The sequence below is a fragment of the Electrona antarctica genome (assembly GCF_951216825.1).
Source record: "Electrona antarctica genome assembly, chromosome: 14".
Classification (NCBI taxonomy): Eukaryota; Metazoa; Chordata; class Actinopteri; order Myctophiformes; family Myctophidae; genus Electrona; species Electrona antarctica.
In genome coordinates, this window is record NC_136795.1 from 32,691,816 (window position 1) to 32,711,815 (window position 20,000).

At 46.3% G+C, this 20,000-nt stretch overlaps 1 protein-coding gene across 1 annotated transcript in view; it reads left to right on the top strand.

Annotated features, from left to right (window-relative positions):
- The window catches only part of znf385c (zinc finger protein 385C), a gene marked incomplete at its 3' end in the record, with an annotated part of 186,319 nt that overhangs the window by 61,408 nt on the left and 104,911 nt on the right, over window positions 1-20,000 (top strand). Inside the window, exon 2 of the mRNA XM_079521628.1 lies at window positions 16,253-16,582. Coding sequence (XP_079377754.1) covers window positions 16,255-16,582 — 328 coding nt within the window. The 5' untranslated portion in view covers window positions 16,253-16,254. The remainder of the gene's footprint in view (window positions 1-16,252; window positions 16,583-20,000) is intronic.

Sequence of the window (20,000 nt, forward strand, 5' to 3'; positions counted from 1 at the left end):
AAGGCACATTTCTGGCAGCGAAGATGGGGATGGTCTGCATGCCAGTATCAGCACAGAGTTGATCCTCGGCTATAGTGTTAGGGATCTACTCTTGGAAACAAACAACTAACTCACTAACTAACTAACTCACTCTCTCACACGCAAGCACGCACGCACGCACGCACGCACGCAAGCAAGCAAGCACGCACGCACGCGCAAGCACGCGCGCACGCACGCACGCACGCACGCACGCACGCACGCACGCACGCAGCAGAATCATGCTCGCCTTCACACCTGCTAAAACGGCATTTGAAAGGCACTGCTCTTTATCTCCCTTCATTGAGACGCATTTGCCTGTGGCTTGTCCTCAGAGACCACTTTTCCCCACTCTGATGTGCGTGTGGGTGTGCACGCACGCACACGCATCCACGCACGCACGTTTTTGTGTGTGCGCATGTTTACTTTGATCTATGGTGTCTGTATCCATTACTTTGATTTGATATCACAGCTTCCATCTGCAGTTTGGGGCGATGTTACTCCCTTTCCCGTGAATATGCAGTGTAATTGATTTGGGTATGCAGAACAGTTTGGCTGGAAGCACGGTTGTGCAATTATGACTATAATGGTAATCCTATTTTTTATTTGTATTTTTGGCCAGATTTTGTGATCATGATAGTCTTTGAACACAGTTTGTTGATGTTTTTTGCACCTTCTATGAGCTTTTTAACTTTGAACAAAAGCAGATGCTAAACAAAAGAATAATAATAACTTCATACTGTCAATCAGTATTCTGTGATTATTAATTTTGGAAACTGGAATCACAGTCTTGCACATAATATATGTGCAATTGTAGACAAGGAGCAGTCAATACTTGTTTGGTTGTGTGCTTTGGATTGTGTTCATGAGTTGGTATTTTGCCACTGCACCTCCTTGCTTGTGACCATCTCATCTCTGTGTAATGAATGTCCTCCTACTGAGGTAATGGCATTTAAGAACCCTATATAGCATCCATATTCTTGCCATGCCATAAAAATGTATAACATTCTCCAAAATTAGGTATACATTTTGTGGGAATAGCCGATCTACGAGCTCAGCGTGGCATGTTGAGAGCTTGTCGATCGGCTAACAGATTTGTATGAGGTGGATGCTGTGACTGTCCGTGCGTATATGAATTAAAAAGTACCAGAAGGACTTCGGTGTGCTGGCTAAAATTACTTTCTTTCTTTCTTTCTTTAATTCTTTTTTTGGGGGGGGGGGCTTTTTGCCTTTATCGATAGATCACAGTAGGTTGACAGGAAACGAGGAGAGAGATGGGGGGGAAGACACGCAGCAAAGGTTGTCGGGATCGGGACTCGAACCTAAAGAGGTCCTTTGTCCACCAGTCGACCTTGAGGCTTAATCAGGAGTCGTAGTAGCCACAGGATAATTCTAAGCGGTGGATATTGCTCTTGTCTTCATGTCTTTATGTATGTAAATTGTCTTGTTCTTTGTGTTATGTCAAATGTGTGTACGTATATGTGTTCTGCATACTTGGCTGCTGTGTCGCAAGACAAATTTCAGTGTGAACTGACAATAAAGTACTATATCATATCATATCAACCTGCGACACGCTGTCAGGTTGGATTACCAGCCTATGTGTCCGGACCGCTAGGCCGGTCCGAGCCAGGCTACTACTTTGGCCGTGCACCCGGCAAACTGCATTATATACAGACTGAGAGTTTCCCCCTGGGGGCCGGACCCCGGTCAATGGAGTGTACAGGTTCATTAAGACAGGTAGGGAAGAAGCTAATGCAATCCGACCTCAGCAGTGATTACAGCTCTCCACAATTAGGCCTCAATATGCCACGCCAGTGATGAAAAGCAGTCCATTAAGAATTTGTGTAACTAATACAACATTTGCATTTTTTTAAGGCGCTTCCAATCAGGAAATCCATTGAGGGTAACTCTAGGGGAAACGCTTGACAGATGCGAGCTGATCTGACCACATAAACCTTTAAGTGTTCGCTTTCTGTTTTAACTGCTGTACACGATTGGGAGCTGGGTGGGGCACGTGGGTATCGACCAATCACACTGCAGCAATAAGTTTTGTAGTACACTGGTGATCAGGGCAAGGCATAGCAGAAGCACAGAAGGTTCAGCATGTGTTCTATACGTGTGTGTGTAGCACTTGAAGGTGAAACGACATATTTAGCAACATATTTAGTACATTTAGAATGGACTCTGAACGTGAGGAGAGTACTGTAAGACAAGAAGCCTGTCAGTGTGACAAAAGCTGGGTGCCGACAGGTCAAACTGTGTGATTCATGATGTTCGTGGCATGAACGCTGACATGTGCATAAGCAGTAAACACACTGTAGGTCACCTTCCAGATGATATGGCTGACCTGCACTAAAGGCCGTGTAGTCAATCTAAGGTTTGAACCAAAAGAAATTGCAATAGTAATCGTTCAAGGTTTTTTATGATCCTTAGGGTCATCCAAATAACATATTATTAAACAATTGTCAATTAAATAATTAGTGGATCGTGGTAAATGCAAGTTGGGGTACCATTATACAGTGTAAGGCACATTTTTTCACATTTTCATTATGCTGTAAGTAGCATGTGACGTGTCAAACTAGGGGGCTTTCATGATTCTGAACCCATTCCAAGCATTAGTTTTGCACAAAAAACACTCCTTGGGCTAAATTAGGCCATAGCTACTTGCCCAAATGTAATGTGATGACCTCATAACATTTGTGATGACGGCTTTGGCCGTTTTTTAGCCCAAGTACTGTTTTTCGTGCAAAACTAATGCTTGGAATGGATTCAGAATCATGAAACCCCCCTAGTTTGACAGGATTTACAGGTGTAAAGTAATGGGTGAAATAATCGTTTTCCTTGTGCGCTCTCCATCAATCTCCGTCCCTGTGTCCTGACATAAAACGTATGTATTGCAGCTTTAATGTGGTCTAAATAGAACAAAGTCAAAGCCACTCACTGGCTCACTCCAGTTGGAGAGAAACAAAGAGAAAAACTATAGACCAGCAGTTCCTATTCCTAGCCTCAGATGCCAGCCTACTCACTGTGGTATGCATATAATTCAAGGAATAACAATCATTGGCCCATTGTTGAAAGGCTGTGGGATGAGGTGTGTGTGTGTGTGTGTGTGTGTGTGTGTGTGTGTGTGTGTGTGTGTGTGTGTGTGTGTGTGTGCGTGTGTGCGTGTGTGCGTGCGTGCGTGCGTGCGTGCGTGCGTGCGTGCGTGCGTGCGTGCGTGCGTGCGTGCGTGCGTGCAATATACATAACATAACAATGTAATATACATAACATGTATTTTTGCACATACATTCATCAAAGTAATTCATATTATGCATTTTGGTGCTCAGTCGTGTCAAGTTGGAGGCAGCATTGGACCTGTGCCAAACTTCTATTCTGTTCTGTCAATCCAGAAGGCAATCTGCTCTCAGTCTCTCACTTCACCATCACTCGTGCTATCCAAGGCAGATTAGCTGTGTTTGTTTTTATGGCATAACACAGAGAGCAGGCCGTTTGACACACGAGCAGCGTGAGAAAACAACGTTGCTTTGTAAGTCACTGTGCTTGAGAGACGCTGATCCCAGCAGACAGCTATTGAAGTGCGTTAGATTAAGAAGTGTATTACTGCTCAGAGAAGAGGACAGTCGGTTGAGGCAGATCATTATCACTGGGCTTATTTAAATATATAGGGTACAAGCTTCTCATCAAAGTGCAAAATCCATAGCTGCTGCCTGAAAATCAATGTGCAATCAGCCTTGGGTTTGTCCCATTACTGGCCCAGTTCATTAAAAGGCATGAGTACACAGCGGCCTGCATATAAAGAGGCTCACATATCCAGTCAAACCATATATTGTGTATAGAGTAAGGTTATAACAAAGTAAGCTTTGATATTAAAGGCTTCCCTGTGTGGCTTTGCAGTACGTATGTGAGAAGTCTTTTGGTCCATTCAGTTTCTACAGGGCTAAATGGTGACTGAGTTTTCAGAAATAGTTTCAGAAACTATATATATATAATGCCATGTCTGAATCTGCCTGTTAAGAATACATTGATAACACCTTAAGCATGCTTTTCAAATTATTTTGTGCTGTGCTGACAAGGGTTTAATTTAGAAGAACATTTTCCAAACCCACAACCTGGAGCCTCCCCCACAATATGCCTCCCCCACAATAGCCCTATATGTTGTCAGTTTCTTTTACTTGAAATTCAACATGAGTCTCTGTTATGAATGTTAGAGAACCATGTCAGATGTCCGCCTTAGCTCGCAGATAGAGAGAATTTATGAGCTGTTGAAAGGATTGGGCAAAGTAGCCCGTGAAATAAACACCTCTGAGATAGCCTCGGCATAGTTTGGCCTCATCGGTGTCATGCCCTTCAGATTCCAATGGGTAAATCAGATCATAAACCATGTGAGTGTCCATAACAGTGTGCGTCTGTGGCCAGATGAGAGTGTATTGTGTATGTTGCACTTGTGGCCAGGATTTGGTTCGTCTGTGTCTAAGTATATCTAGAGTTGTGTGGAAGCTCTCCCACTGTCAGTGGCTTCTTCTTCTGGGCTGTTCCCTATTTGGGTTTGTGGTGAGTGGAGAGCAATGGCAGGCTGGGACTCTTCTGGGCCAACTTTAGCAGGCCTAGAACTTTATTGTGCACCGTCAGGGTCAACTGGATCACAGGGCGAGACAGCAAGGCTGCTACTAAACTCCAATTTGGGCATTTGAAACAATGTTTTTTTATATACTATATATATATAGTATATAAAATATACTATATACTATATATTTATTTCAGCTTTTTATTCAAGGCGCTTTACATTCACCCATTCATACACAGCTAGATGGCGGGGGAAACCATGCAAGGCACCACATCGGGAGCAATTAGGGGAGTCTTGCTCAAGGACGCTTCAACAATAACTCTGAGGGAGCCCGGGATCGAACTGGGAACCTTGCAGGTCTCCATCTGGTCGCTCTACCGATCACTCAGCCACTGCTGCCCCATACTGCATGTAGACTGACCACTCAGCCACTGCTGCCCCATACTGCATGTAGACTGACCACTCAGCCACTGCTGCCCCATACTGCATGTAGACTGTCAAATGTGACAGTGAGGAGTATGAAAGATTCTCTGACTAACATTTCAGTGAAAGAAGTGAAAGAAGCCTCTTGCTTCATTAATATGTGTGTCAACAGAATGTTAAAGAAGGGATTTCATTATCTCCTCAAGAGGAAGCCCTGCTGTAGACCTGATACAGGTGGATGTGCTGACGCTAACACACAGCCATTACTACCTCCATAATGAATGCTGCAATGTGCATTTATTGACTACATTGCTACAGGGCCCCAGGGTGAATGTAAACACATGCAAATGATTATCCTTATGTAAACAATGGGGCACACATCTAGCAGGCGTACATGCAGTTGTGAGAATGTACCAACAAGTGTGAAGGACCAAGGCAGGGGAGAGAGAGAGAGAGAGAGAGAGAGAGAGAGAGAGAGAGAGAGAGAGAGAGAGAGAGAGAGAGAGAGGATGTTGAATGCATGTCTAGGATGGTGAATGGAGTGTCATGGTGAGGATTCTACAGTCTTAGTCCTTTGATGCAGCAAGACCTTCATCCTATTTGCTTGTTGTCATCGGTTAATTTAGTACGACTCTGAAATTGCTGCACGAGTTCTCCGCAGTCAGTTACAGCAACGGTGCATCACCAAAACAGCATCGCACATTTTTGCATTTGTCCCTGACTCAACCCAAGTACTCTCTATACTTCTGTTGTTCTGGACAGACGGATGGATGCACACGCACATGCGCAAGCACGCAAGCATGCACGTGCGCGCGCGCGCACACACACACACACACACACACACACACACACACACACACACACACACACACACACACACACACACACACACACACACACACACACACACACACACACACACACACACACACACACAGTCACACACACGCATTGCAGCATGAGGGAAGGGCTGCCCTGTGCTCTGCAAAAGACCTCCTGCAAACAGAGATTAGAGAAAACACATAAATTGATGTGCCACTGCTTTTATATTTAGTTTCCAGCTTGGGCTAGAGGTGAGCCTGCAAAATCTGGATTTATTTTATTGCCTTTCAAGTCTGCAATATACCATGGCTGCCTGCATGCTTCTTTTGCTAATATGCTCAGAGTAACCCTCCTTACAAGGATGTCCATGTTAAATGGTGCATTTATAGTGCCTTTATAAAAGCCCCTACATAGATTGTGCACTACATTCACCCATTCACACACACAACACACACCGAAGGTGGAGGAAACCATGCAAGGCACCAACCTGCACATCAGGAGCAATTAGGGGTTCAGTGTCTTGCTCAAGGACACTTCGACACTAACTCTGGGGGAGCCCGGGATCGACGTGGCCGCTCTACCACATGCCGCCTGTATTTGCGAATTTACAAACTCAACACTGGTGCACCAGCACCAAGCACAAAGACACAGGGATTCATAGACCTCAGACTGCCATAATGGCAGCATAATGGCATTACTGCAGTGATGACAGTAATGACACTTTGATGATGGCAATTATACAGTACAAGGGCCTTTGTGCTCCTGTCAGCAATCTCTCCGACTCGCTCTCGCTTGCGCTCTCTCTCTCTCTCTCTCTCTCTCTCTCTCTCTCTCTCTCTCCCCCCTCCCTCCCTCCCCCCCCCCTCTCTCTCTCCCTCCCTCCCTCCCTCCCCCCCCCTCTCTCTCTCCCTCCCTCCCTCCCTCCCTCCCTCTCTCTCTCTCTCTGTCACTGTTTGTTGGTCTCTTGTCTGATTTGCCCAGCTGCCATTGCCCAGCCTCAGACACAATTTCTGAGGCACTGTGTGGCATATTATGTGAACATTAGTGTGTTTTTAGGCCTCTGTGATGCTTGCTAGTTTGACTGCATTCTATTTATTTTTCTGTGATGCTCGTTCATGTGCATCAGGAATGTCCCCGAGTGCTTTTGAGCAGAGCAGCGTTTATTTGGTCAGGGATTTGTGTCTGTTTGTGCATATTTCCTAAATTGCTAACTCCTTGTTTGCTGAAACTGAGTTCAAATGGAATGTGTGTGTGTGTGTGTGTGTGTGTGTGTGTGTGTGTGTGTGTGTGTGTGTGTGTGTGTGTGTGTGTGTGTGTGTGTGTATGTGTGCGCGTGCGTGTGCGTGTGCGTGTGCGCGTGCGCGTGCGCGTGCGCGTGCGTGTGCGCTCTCACCAACCAACTCACGTTTGGTTTGTGTCTCCCTGTCATTGAGGTGATTTAAAGGCTGCTGGGATGCCTGCAGGGTTTGCACGGGTGTATTTGGAGGCCTGTTTCTACTCATTCCTACTGTAGAAGTACCCGAGGTGTCCTTACATAGTGTTTCTACTCATGCCTACTGTAGAAGTACCCGAGGTGTCCTTACATAGTGTTTCTACTCATGCCTACTGTAGAAGTACCCGAGGTGTCCTTACATCTAGTGTTTCTACTCATTCCTACTGTAGAAGTACCCGAGGTGTCCTTACATCTAGTGTTTCTACTCATTCCTACTGTAGAAGTACCCGAGGTGTCCTTACATAGTGTTTCTACTCATGCCTACTGTAGAAGTACCCGAGGTGTCCTTACATCTAGTGTTTCTACTCATTCCTACTGTAGAAGTACCCAAGGTGTCCTTACATCTAGTGTTTCTACTCATTCCTACTGTAGAAGTACCCGAGGTGTCCTTACATCTAGTGTTTCTACTCATTCCTACTGTAGAAGTACCCGAGGTGTCCTTACATCTAGTGTTTCTACTCATTCCTACTGTAGAAGTACCCGAGGTGTCCTTACATCTAGTGTTTCTACTCATTCCTACTGTAGAAGTACCCGAGGTGTCCTTACATCTAGTGTTTCTACTCATGCCTACTGTAGAAGTACCCGAGGTGTCCTTACATCTAGTGTTTCTACTCATTCCTACTGTAGAAGTACCCGAGGTGTCCTTACATCTAGTGTTTCTACTCATGCCTACTGTAGAAGTACCCGAGGTGGCCTTACATCATGCCTACTGTAGAAGTACCCGAGGTGTCCTTACATCATGCCTACTGTAGAATAACCGAGGTGTCCTTACATCCAGTGTTTCTACTCATTCCTACTGTAGAAGTACCCGAGGTGGCCTTACATCATGCCTACTGTAGAAGTACCCGAGGTGTCCTTACATCATTCCTACTGTAGAAGTACCCGAGGTGTCCTTACATAGTGTTTCTACTCATTCCTACTGTAGAAGTACCCGAGGTGTCCTTACATCTAGTGTTTCTACTCATGCCTACTGTAGAAGTACCCGAGGTGTCCTTACATCATGCCTACTGTAGAAGTACCCGAGGTGTCCTTACATCATGCCTACTGTAGAAGTACCCGAGGTGTCCTTACATCATGCCTACTGTAGAAGTACCCGAGGTGTCCTTACATAGTGTTTCTACTCATTCCTACTGTAGAAGTACCCGAGGTGTCCTTACATCTAGTGTTTCTACTCATGCCTACTGTAGAAGTACCCGAGGTGTCCTTACATCATGCCTACTGTAGAAGTACCCGAGGTGTCCTTACATCATGCCTACTGTAGAAGTACCCGAGGTGTCCTTACATCATGCCTACTGTAGAAGTACCCGAGGTGTCCTTACATCATGCCTACTGTAGAAGTACCCGAGGTGTCCTTACATCATGCCTACTGTAGAAGTACCCGAGGTGTCCTTACATCCAGTGTTTCTACTCATTCCTACTGTAGAAGTACCCGAGGTGTCCTTACATCATGCCTACTGTAGAAGTACCCGAGGTGGCCTTACATCATGCCTACTGTAGAAGTACCCGAGGTGTCCTTACATCATGCCTACTGTAGAAGTACCCGAGGTGTCCTTACATCATGCCTACTGTAGAAGTACCCGAGGTGTCCTTACATCCAGTGCCACCAGAAGAGGGAGCTGAGCCTCTCTGGTTCTTTTATTACTTTTCCTTTTATTTAGGAGGTGTAGGGGGGGGGGCAGAGCAGGGTGGAACTCTGTCGGGTTGCGATAGTATTTCAGGCTCAGCGAGCCAGGCTCGTAAATAGCGGTTTCATTGCTACGCTGCTATGCTGGCTGAGCCTCAGTCTTTCAGCGGTAGATCACAGCAGTGATTGATGGTTACTGTGTGTGCCCAGCAAAGATGGAGGGGGTCTATGGGGGTCGGTGGGGTTAGGGCCATGTCAGAATGTGGAAACGGAGGATCTAGGAAGGCTAGAAGAGGTTTCCACTGCCCCCCCCCCCCCCCCCCAGTTTTACCCCCACTATCCTCCTGACTGTCTCTTTCTTGTCCATAGCTTCAGCCCAGCAGGAGTCACACAGCCAGTGCACGCATGCATGCACACACGCACACCCACACGCCCACGCATGCACATTATGCCATTTTATTAACACAAACATACATGAAAGTATTATCCAGGTTTTCAGCTGGCTCAGGGAAGAGGACGACCCTGCCATGCATAGTCCACTAGTGAATGTACTGTATCTGTCTGTGGGCAGGCATATACTGTGCCTGTGAGTGCGTGAGTGTGTGCGGTTGTATGAGTAGAGGATTAGAGGTATAGGTACTTTTGTTACGCTGTAATACTTGACTCACTGTTGTCTTTTAGCATCAGTGTAATTTGTAATGTATTTTTGAAATGTAATGTACTATTTTGTAATGTAATATAATGTATTCTGTAATGTTTTATTTATTTCTGGACTCTTGGAAGATTAGCCGAAAGGCTAAAAGAGATCCAAATCAAAATCCATCTCTCTCTCTCTCTCTCTCTCTCTCTCTCTTTCTCACACACACACACACACACACACACACACACACACACACACACACACACACACACACACACACACACACACACACACACACACACACACACACACACACACACACACACACACACACACACACCTTTGTTCCTGCTGGGACTCACCATCCAGCAGGTGATTTCACGGATGCAGATTGTCTAATGGCTGGCCTGTCTCTTGAGATGTCAGATGGGCTCTATGCTCTGCTGAGTGGCCTTCAAGGTCATGATGATATGCAGAAAGGAACGTTTTTCAGGACATTCTATAGCTCTTCAGTATGGAGTTTTGTTTATGGAATCATGCTACGTTATGAAGAGGCTATAGCAGAGCTGTGGTTAGGTGGGGTTCAGTGGTCGAGGGCCAGAAAGCAGCGATGCTCACAAGCTTCTGAGGAAACGTCTGATGGAGTCTTTGAGTGCTCCCAGACTAACCATGTGAATAGCTGCTTTCATAGAAGCGGCTTGTGTGTGTGTGTGTGTGTGTGTGTGTGTGTGTGTGTGTGTGTGTGCACTTGTGCACTTGTGCACTTGTGTGCACGTGTGAGAGAGAGGAGAGAGAGGGAAAAGTCTTAATGTGGGTGTGGTGGTGTGGGTGATTGAGTAAGAGCGTGTAGGCGTCACAGAGGTTTTCTGTGGTACGTGTGTACATTGATCCATGTGTGACTGGGCGGTGTGTGTGTGTGTGTGTGTGTGTGTGTGTGTGTGTGTGTGTGTGTGTGTGTGTGTGTGTGTGTGTGTGTGTGTGTGTGTGTGTGTGTGTGTGTGTGTGTGTGTGTGTGTGTGTGTGTGTGTGTGTGTGTGTGACTGGGCGGTGTGTGTGTGTGTGTGTGTGTGTGTGTGTGTGTGTGTGTGTGTGTGTGTGTGTGTGTGTGTGTGTGTGTGTGTGTGTGTGTGTGTGTGACTGGGCGGTTTGTGTGTTTACATAAATAACTCTAGGCGGATGTGAGGAGGCAGAAGCTGGAAGTGTTTCAGGAGTCTTAATCCCTGACAGAGCTACAGTTATTTTTTAGAGCAGTCAAGGACCCCCAAAACTATATGTATTAATTTTGTCTGCGGACCCCCATCTCAAAATATGTTTGAGACGGACCCCCAAGGACCGCTGGGGGTCCCCGGACCCCACTTTGAGAGACTGGCCAGGCACAGACAGTCCTGTGGGGGTGTGGTGGTCTGCATGGAGGAGGAAGTTCAGATTCTTTTTTACTTTATGTAAAATTACTAATTAGTAATGCTTTATCACTTTAACATTGCAGCTAGTAAAGGTATAGGGATGATTTGTATTACTTTATCTGCTATCGCTTTGCTGCTTAGGAACCGAGGTATAGGGCTGTCACTATTACAAATTTAAGTTGTCAAATTGTCACACAAACAATTGCCAATAACGATTTAATTGTGTTTTCTTTTTTGCATTGAACATTGGAACGATACAATTTGTATTTCAGTTTCAGTTTGCCTTTTAGGCTTCGTCACAAATTGCACAGGGCAGATGTGACAAATCATTTTTTATATATTTTTCTTTACAAAAATGTAGCTTTCACATGCACACGTGAACACAAAGTGACGTGTTGTAAGCTTGGAGATCTGCTATTTCTGCTATTTTTAAAAAAAATGTATGGATTTTTAACACGGAAACTACTGACGATTATGCGAAAATAATTGATTATCTCAAATAATAGCGATTAGGCAATATGTAATACTTGTGACAGGCCTATAGTGAGGGATCCTGAGCCATGTGGCCCATATAGGTCCTCCTCTGTGACAGGCCTATAGCGAGGGATCCTGAGCCATGTGGCCCATATAGGTCCTCCTCTGTGACAGGCCTATAGCGAGGGATCCTGAGCCATGTGGCCCATAGGTCCTCCTCTGTGACAGGCCTAGCGAGGGATCCTGAGCCATGTGGCCCATACAGTAGGTCCTCCTCTGCTGTTTCCTTAGTGTGCCAGGCCTATACCGAGGGATCCTGAGCCATGTGGCCCATAGGTCCTCCTCTGCTGTTTCCTTAGTGTGCCAGGCCTATACCGAGGGATCCTGAGCCATGTGGCCCATAGGTCCTCCTCTGCTGTTTCCTTAGTGTGCCAGGCCTATACCGAGGGATCCTGAGCCATGTGGCCCATAGGTCCTCCTCTGCTGTTTCCTTAGTGTGCCAGGCCTATACCGAGGGATCCTGAGCCATGTGGCCCATAGGTCCTCCTCTGCTGTTTCCTTAGTGTGACAGGCCTATAGCGAGGGATCCTGAGCCATGTGGCCCATAGGTCCTCCTCTGCTGTTTCCTCAGTGTGAGGCAGCTTTACACTGTACTGTACATACAGTATGTCCAGTACTTGGACATGACATGACGCTGGTATGTCACAGGGACTTACCCCCCAATCCCACTGCTTGGTGCCAAGAAGGAAGCCATTGAATACCATTTTATATTCTTATCACTCGGCCAGGGATTCAACCCCTTATCTCCCAATCTCAGGGTGGACAGTAAATCGCCACTGAGCCTGTGATTTAACCTATAATAATAATAATAATAATAATAATAATAATAAATGCAATAATAATAATAATAATAATAATAATAATATTTATAATAATATATGTAATAATAATAATACATCATAAGCTGTCAAATAATTGTATTGAAGTAAAAAGAAAATGCAACATTTACAGTACCTGTGAGATGTATAGCGTAGCAGAAGTATAAAGTAGGCTATATTAAAAATATGTAAATATAGGCTATACTCAAGTAAAGTGAAATTACCTCAGATTATACAGTACATGTATTCATAAATGAATAGGTAATGAGCAGAGGGGGGGTCCACTTGCAGTATGCTCACGGCACACCAGGATAGCCTCCGGCCCACAGGTTGAGATCACTGGGTTAACCCATTTTGGGCGGGAATCCCTTTTGGTGTAAGCATTATGTTATGCTTTAGCTATTGAAAAATCACACCCGTGTGAACTGAGTGGTGCAAGGTCTTATATAGTTTTTTTTAGATCACTCTGACGTGATTTCGGTGATGTCAGATGTCTAACCATAGCAACCATGCTCACCCGTACAGGCACAAACACACACGGGTACTAACAAAGCCAGTTGTAGGAGTGGTTTGCACCACTCAAAAATAGCAGATCTAAGCTCATACGAGCTTGTAGGTCTGCTATTTTTGAAAAATTGAAGAACGAAACATAGCTTTTTCAGAAAACTGTCAGGATTTAGAAGACATTTATAGAATCGTTCCCAGGTCAAAATGGGTTAACATCATCATTGCTCATGAAATCTTTATACAGAACAGTCTCCTCCATACGGACTCTACCTCCTGGGGATTAGCAGAACAGTCTCCTCCATACGGACTCTACCTCCTGGGTCTTTATACAGAACAGTCTCCTCCATACGGACTCTACCTCCTGGGGATTAGCAGCAGTTATAAGAGTGTCTGTCTGGCCACGGCGAGCGTTTCACCTTTATTGGCACACAGAAGTCCCTTCTCTTGCTGCTCCTTGTGCTTTATATTTTACTGTCGCTCTATGAAACATCCTCAAAGATCAATAGTCTGTATAGGCTTGTCCTCTGAAAACACTGCAGGACAAACCAATTGCTGATTGGATTTTTTTTAAATAATGATTTCAATGATTTCCCATGCATAAGTATCAATAAACAGGTGCCATATATACCAATTCTTACATTATTAAACAAACATTCATATTGTCAAATATTCTACACAGATATCATTATTTCATTGTGCAGTATCTCCTATTGATTTGTGTACCTTCCGGTTTCATTTGAATGCCTCAATTCCTCGCAAGATTCCTATCCGTATAAGAGTCTTCTATAAGCTTGTGGTTTGTTTTGATTTCATAAAATATATTTTCTGATATTACAAACTAAAAGGCAGTTGTCCAATCTAAGTCACTGCACTTTCTTCCCAGTCCCACTTTTTATTTAATGCAGTTCTTTGCTGCCAATTACAATGTAGGATACATAATGTATGCCTCCTACATACACAGTGCATGCATTGTCATTTATTACATTATACATTTCCATTACCCTTCCTAGTTGCTTTTCCTGTTATTATATTTCATTATGGATACATTTCTCGACTGAAGCCACTCAGAGCATTGTTTTGCAGGGATATACACACAGAAAGGTAGCATGTCGGTTGATGATACTGGACTGCTCTTCAGAAACAGGCATTGCAGCTCTATGTCTCCCCCAAGTGGTTCTTTAATGTCCCCCAAAAGCACCACTGTTACACACTGTACTGTACTGTACTGTACTGTACTGTACTGTACTGTACTGTACTGTACTGTACTGTACTGTACTGTACTGTACTGTACTGTACTGTACTGTAACCAGCTCAGTGGCCTTGTGGTTGGAGTGTCCGCCCTGAGACTGGGAGGTCGGGCTTCGAACCCCGGCCGGGTCATACCAAAGACTTTAAGAATGGGACCCAATGACTTCCTGCTTGGCACTCAGCATCAAGGGTTGGATTGGAGGATCAACAACAAATGATTCCTGAGCGCGGCACGGCTGCGGCTCACCACTCCAACAGATGGGTCAAATGCGGAGAACAAATATTGCATACAGCAATGTATGTGACAAATACTTTAACCTATAATGTGTTTGTGGAGGTGCCAACAGGCTGACAGACTTACATCGGACAGGAACGGGGTCACATTACGCACGCTCCTCCACAAAGCCGTGCAAATCAGGGATATCTTAATATACAGTATCAGGTGTATATGCTCCATGGAGCGATCAGGTTTTAACAGGGTGGATTGTGAGCAGGCCATGCTACGCCAGGCACGGAGACAGACCGCCATGGTTCCTTTGTTCCCCTCAGCGGGCAGAGCATGCAGCCTATCTCTGTGATACACTGTAGGCTATGGCATAATGCTAACATCAGGGTGCTGTGACCGACATGGCATTGAACATCTGACGTCCTCTGATCCTCGCTCTGTGGACGAGGTCTGATGAGGATAGATAAATAAATGCCTTGGCAGTTGGCACGACACCAGGACTCTGTGGACACAACTGAGACCTGAGCTGCAAACCTATAACTGAGTTATATTAGAGAGCAGTGGATCTCTTCTCAACCTGTGGGTCGGGACCCCCAGGGGGTCGGGACCCCCAGGGGGTCTCTCCACACCATTTGGGGGCTCCACAGATGACAGTAAAGTGACAATTCAACGATTTTTAACAGGCATATACCTAAAAATCAAAGCAAAGAAAAGGATAATAGTCCTCTACTCCTACAATTCCAAGTGCTTGTCAGGATGGGGGGTCCCCAGTTCAGATATGATTTTGGGGGTGTGCCCAATTCAGATATGATTAGTTTGAGGGGTCTTCAGTTCAGATATGATTAGTTTGAGGGATTGCGGCCTGAAAAGGTTGAGAACCACTGTTATAGATTATTCTATATACGACTCTGTCTGCACTCTTTCCATTTGTTCCATATTTCCTTCCAGTTTGTCCTGTTGGTATATTGTCTCCGTCTGTCCACCTACCCCTCTCTCTCTGTCTGTCCACCTACCTCTCTCTCTCTCTGTCTGTCCACCTACCCCTCTCTCTCTCTGTCTGTCCACCTACCCCTCTCTCTCTCTGTCTGTCCACCTACCCCTCTCTCTCTCTGTCTATCCACCTACCTCTCTCTCTCTGTCTGTCTGTCTGTCTGTCTGTCCACCTACCTCTCTCTCTCTCTGTCTGTCCACCTACCCCTCTCTCTCTGTCTGTCCACCTACCCCTCTCTCTCTCTGTCTGTCCACCTACCTCTCTCTCTCTCTGTCTGTCCACCTACCCCTCTCTCTCTGTCTGTCCACCTACCCCTCTCTCTCTGTCTGTCCACCTACCCCACTCTCTCTGTCTGTCCACCTACCCCACTCTCTCTGTCTGTCCACCTACCCCTCTCTCTCTGTCTGTCTGTCTGTCTGTCTGTCTGTCTGTCTGTCTGTCTGTCTGTCTGTCTGTCTGTCTGTCCACCTACCTCTCTCTCTCTCTGTCTGTCTGTCCACCTACCTCTCTCTCTGTCTGTCTGTCTGTCTGTCTGTCCACCTACCTCTCTCTCTGTCTGTCTGTCTGTCTGTCTGTCCACCTACCTCTCTCTCTCTCTGTCTGTCTGTCCACCTACCTCTCTCTCTCTGTCTGTCCACCTACCCCTCTCTCTCTGTCTGTCCACCTACCCCACTCTCTCTGTCTGTCCACCTACCCCTCTCTCTCTCTGTCTATCCACCTACCTCTCTCTCTCTGTCTGTCTGTCCACCTACCTCTCTCTCTCTCTGTCTGTCCACCTACCCCTCTCTCTCTCTGTCTGTCCACCTACCTCTCTCTCTCTGTCTGTCCACCTACCTCTCTCTCTCTGTCTGTCCACCTACCTCTCTCTCTCTGTCTGTCCACCTACCCCTCTCTCTCTCCGTCATTCTGACTCTGCAACCGTCTTTATTTTGTCCCATATAGGTATGAAGCGTCCGTTTAGTTCCTCGGCTCTGACGAACTCCGAGACGGACCGGAGGGGTTTTGGAGACAGTTTGGGGGTCCAGATGGACGTGGAGCCTTACTCCGACCCCCAGGATGAGGCTGCGGTGCTCGCCGAGCAGCCGGCAGGAGGTGCCCTGTCTTCTGACCTCCACAGGCCCAAGAGAGAGAGGAAGCAGCGGAGCTACACGGTGTGCGACGTGTGTAACATCCAGCTCAACTCGGCTGCCCAGGCCCAGATCCACTACAGCGGCAAGTCCCACCAGAAGAGACTGAAACAGATCAGCAATGGCAAGGTCCCCAGCAGCACAGGTAGGCCCGCTGGACTGAGTGATCAGTCCCTTATTAGCTTCTTATCCTGACCACGTTCCCAGCCTTTTCTTAGTATTTTACTGTGTGCTAAATCTTCGATCGGTATAGAATCTACTCTATATTTGTCGCAAGAGGGTGAAGTGAATGTCAAATATATATTATTATTATTATTATTATTATTTTCCTAATGAAGTAAAAGTGCACAGATAAAAAACAAATCCAACACCAACTGATGATGTTGATTGGACTCCTTTAGAATCAGTGAAAGGTTATTCCCCCAAACAATACTTTATTGTTATTGTAAAATTAGCTTTCAATACAAAACCGATAACATTATTAGTTGGGTACTGGGTGCAGACATGTACTCAGTACTCTACTCTATCTACTGTAGCATATTGATGGTGGCCTGCTTATCGAGAGCAGAAACATACATGAGACGACGGAGGACAGACGCGCGCTGCACACTTTCATCAGCCTCCCCGGTTCAGTTCCATCTCCTCTGCTTTGTTTTCAGTAGAAGATAAAACAAATTGGATTCCATTCGCCAGAATATGTCCAGACAGAGCCTGAGGGTGTGATTGCACACACACACACACACACACACACACACACACACACGCACGCGCGCACGCACGCACGCACGCACGCACGCACGCACGCACGCACGCACACACGCACGCACGCACGCACGCACGCACGCACGCACGCACGCACGCACGCACGCACGCACGCACGCACGCACGCACGCACAGTTGAGTGAAGTCAGTAATTGAGTGGCTAATGAAGTAGTGGTGGTGTTTGATGGCGGTGTTCCTGCTGGCTAGAGAGAGTGGTGTGACTGTTGCAAAGTTGCACATTTTTCTCTTTCCAGGCTCTTTGTTCTCTGAGAGTTGTAGGATTTCATGCTATGGAATTTCAGCAAAATCACTGCTTTGCGCTGTTGCCATATAGCTTTGACTTATCACATGGGGGAATGGCCATTTTACGTAGGTTATTTGTGATTCCTATAACCTTTGCATGAAATAAACTATAGCACAGTTCATTTTAGGATATTTTAGTTTCAGTAGACTGTGTATCATTTGTTTTGTTCCACTTTAGCTTTGCTCATGCCAATAAATAAGCTCCTTTGAATTGAACTGAATTGAGTCACTAGTACAGTTAGTCACTAGTACAGTTAGTCACTAGTACAGTTAGTCACTAGTACAGTTAGATGTTCCAAGTGCTCAGCCTCCCGCTTTCTCCTTCAACCCACGTACTGAATGTACACACACACACACACACACACACACACACACACACACACACACACACACACACACACACACACACACACACACACACACACACGCACACGCACGCATTGACAATATTTCTCTCTCTCAAACATGCACAAATCCCCCCTCTTCTGTGTGAAAGAATAAAGCGTGGCCCACTTCAGGTGCAGGCCATGGTACAAATAGAACGTAATTACATAGCAACGGGTCATGCTCCCTGGTAACGACGCTGGCTAGGGCAACAGCTTTGCTGGTCCTCATTGGCTGACTGTTGGTATAGGGCAGATCTTTGCTGGTCCTCATTGGCTGACTGTTGGTATAGGACATATCGTGGTGGTCCTCATTGGCTGACTGTTGGTATAGGACAGATCGTGATGGTCCTCATTGGCTGACTGTTGGTATAGGACAGATCTTTGCTGGTCCTCATTGGCTGACTATTGGTATAGGACATATCGTGGTGGTCCTCATTGGCTGACTGTTGGTATAGGACAGACCGTGGTGGTCCTCATTGGCTGACTGTTGGTATAGGACAGATCTTTGCATGGTCCTCATTGGCTGACTGTTGGTATAGGACAGATTGTGGTGGTCCTCATTGGCTGACTGTTGGTATAGGACAGATCGTGGTGGTCCTCATTGGCTGACTGTTGGTATAGGACAGACCGTGGTGGTCCTCATTGGCTGACTGTTGGTATAGGACAGATCTTTGCATGGTCCTCATTGGCTGACTGTTGGTATAGGACAGATCGTGGTGGTCCTCATTGGCTGACTGTTGGTATAGGACAGATCTTTGCTGGTCCTCATTGGCTGACTGTTGGTATAGGACATATCGTGGTGGTCCTCATTGGCTGACTGTTGGTATAGGACAGATCGTGGTGGTCCTCATTGGCTGACTGTTGGTATAGGACAGATCGTGGTGGTGATGGCATGTTGTTTCCCTCTTCTCGTTCAGCACTGCGGGAACCTAATCATCCAATCACAGTCCATGCATCTGGCCCCGCAGGATAACAGAAAGTACGCAATCAACAGGCTATAGATAATTGTGAGGCTCGAGTAGCGATCCCACTATTGTCATCGTAATTATTTCCGGTGGCCGTTTGCCCTCTGGGCTGTGATGTCATGTGGGTCAACCAATAGGAAGACAGTGGGAGGGAGGGGCACTGTGACGTCATGTGGGTCAACCAATAGGAGGACAGAGGGAGGGAGGGTGGCTGTGACGTCATGTGGGTCAACCAATAGGAAGACAGAGGGAGGGAGGGTGGCTGTGACTTCATGTGGGTCAACCAATAGGAAGACAGAGGGAGGGAGGGGCGCTGTGACGTCATGTGGGTCAACCAATAGGAAGACAGAGGGAGCTGTGACGTCATGTGGGTCAACCAATAGGAAGACAGAGGGAGGGAGGAGGGGGGCTGTGATGTCATGTGGGTCAACCAATATGAGGACAGAGGGAGGGAGGGGGGCTGTGATGTCATGTGGGTCAACCAATAGCAGGACAGAGGGAGGGAGGGGGGCTGTGATGTCATGTGGGTCAACCAATATGAGGACAGAGGGAGGGAGGGGGGCTGTGATGTCATGTGGGTCAACCAATAGCAGGACAGAGGGAGAGAGGGGGGCTGTGATGTCATGTGGGTCAACCAATAGGAGGACAGAGGGAGGGAGGGGGGCGGTGATGTCATGTGGGTCAACCAATAGGAGGACAGAGGGAGGGAGGGGGCTGCGATGTCATGTGGGTCAACCAATAGGAGGACAGAGGGAGGGAGGGGGGCTGTGCCCATGCTGTTTCTTCAGGAACAGTATTGTCTATAGTTGTCGTTGATGTGCGTTAGGGCTGCACGATATGGACAAAATGTACTATCTCTGTATTTATGCCAAATATTGTGATATCGATACGATATAACCATTAAAATGTCATATTCTATATTTTAGGTGTTGCAACATTGAAAACTAAACATTATTAAAAAAAAGTGTGTTATTGAGTTCACTAACGCACTGGACCAGGTCTAATAACAATGCAACGGAGCGGTGGTTTATTTTCCGAGGAACACATGCTAAATCAGAGGGATGTTGTGGCTGGACGATATATCGATATATTATTATCGTATCCTTTTTTGCGATACTGATATTGCGCATTGCGCTGTGCAGCGGCG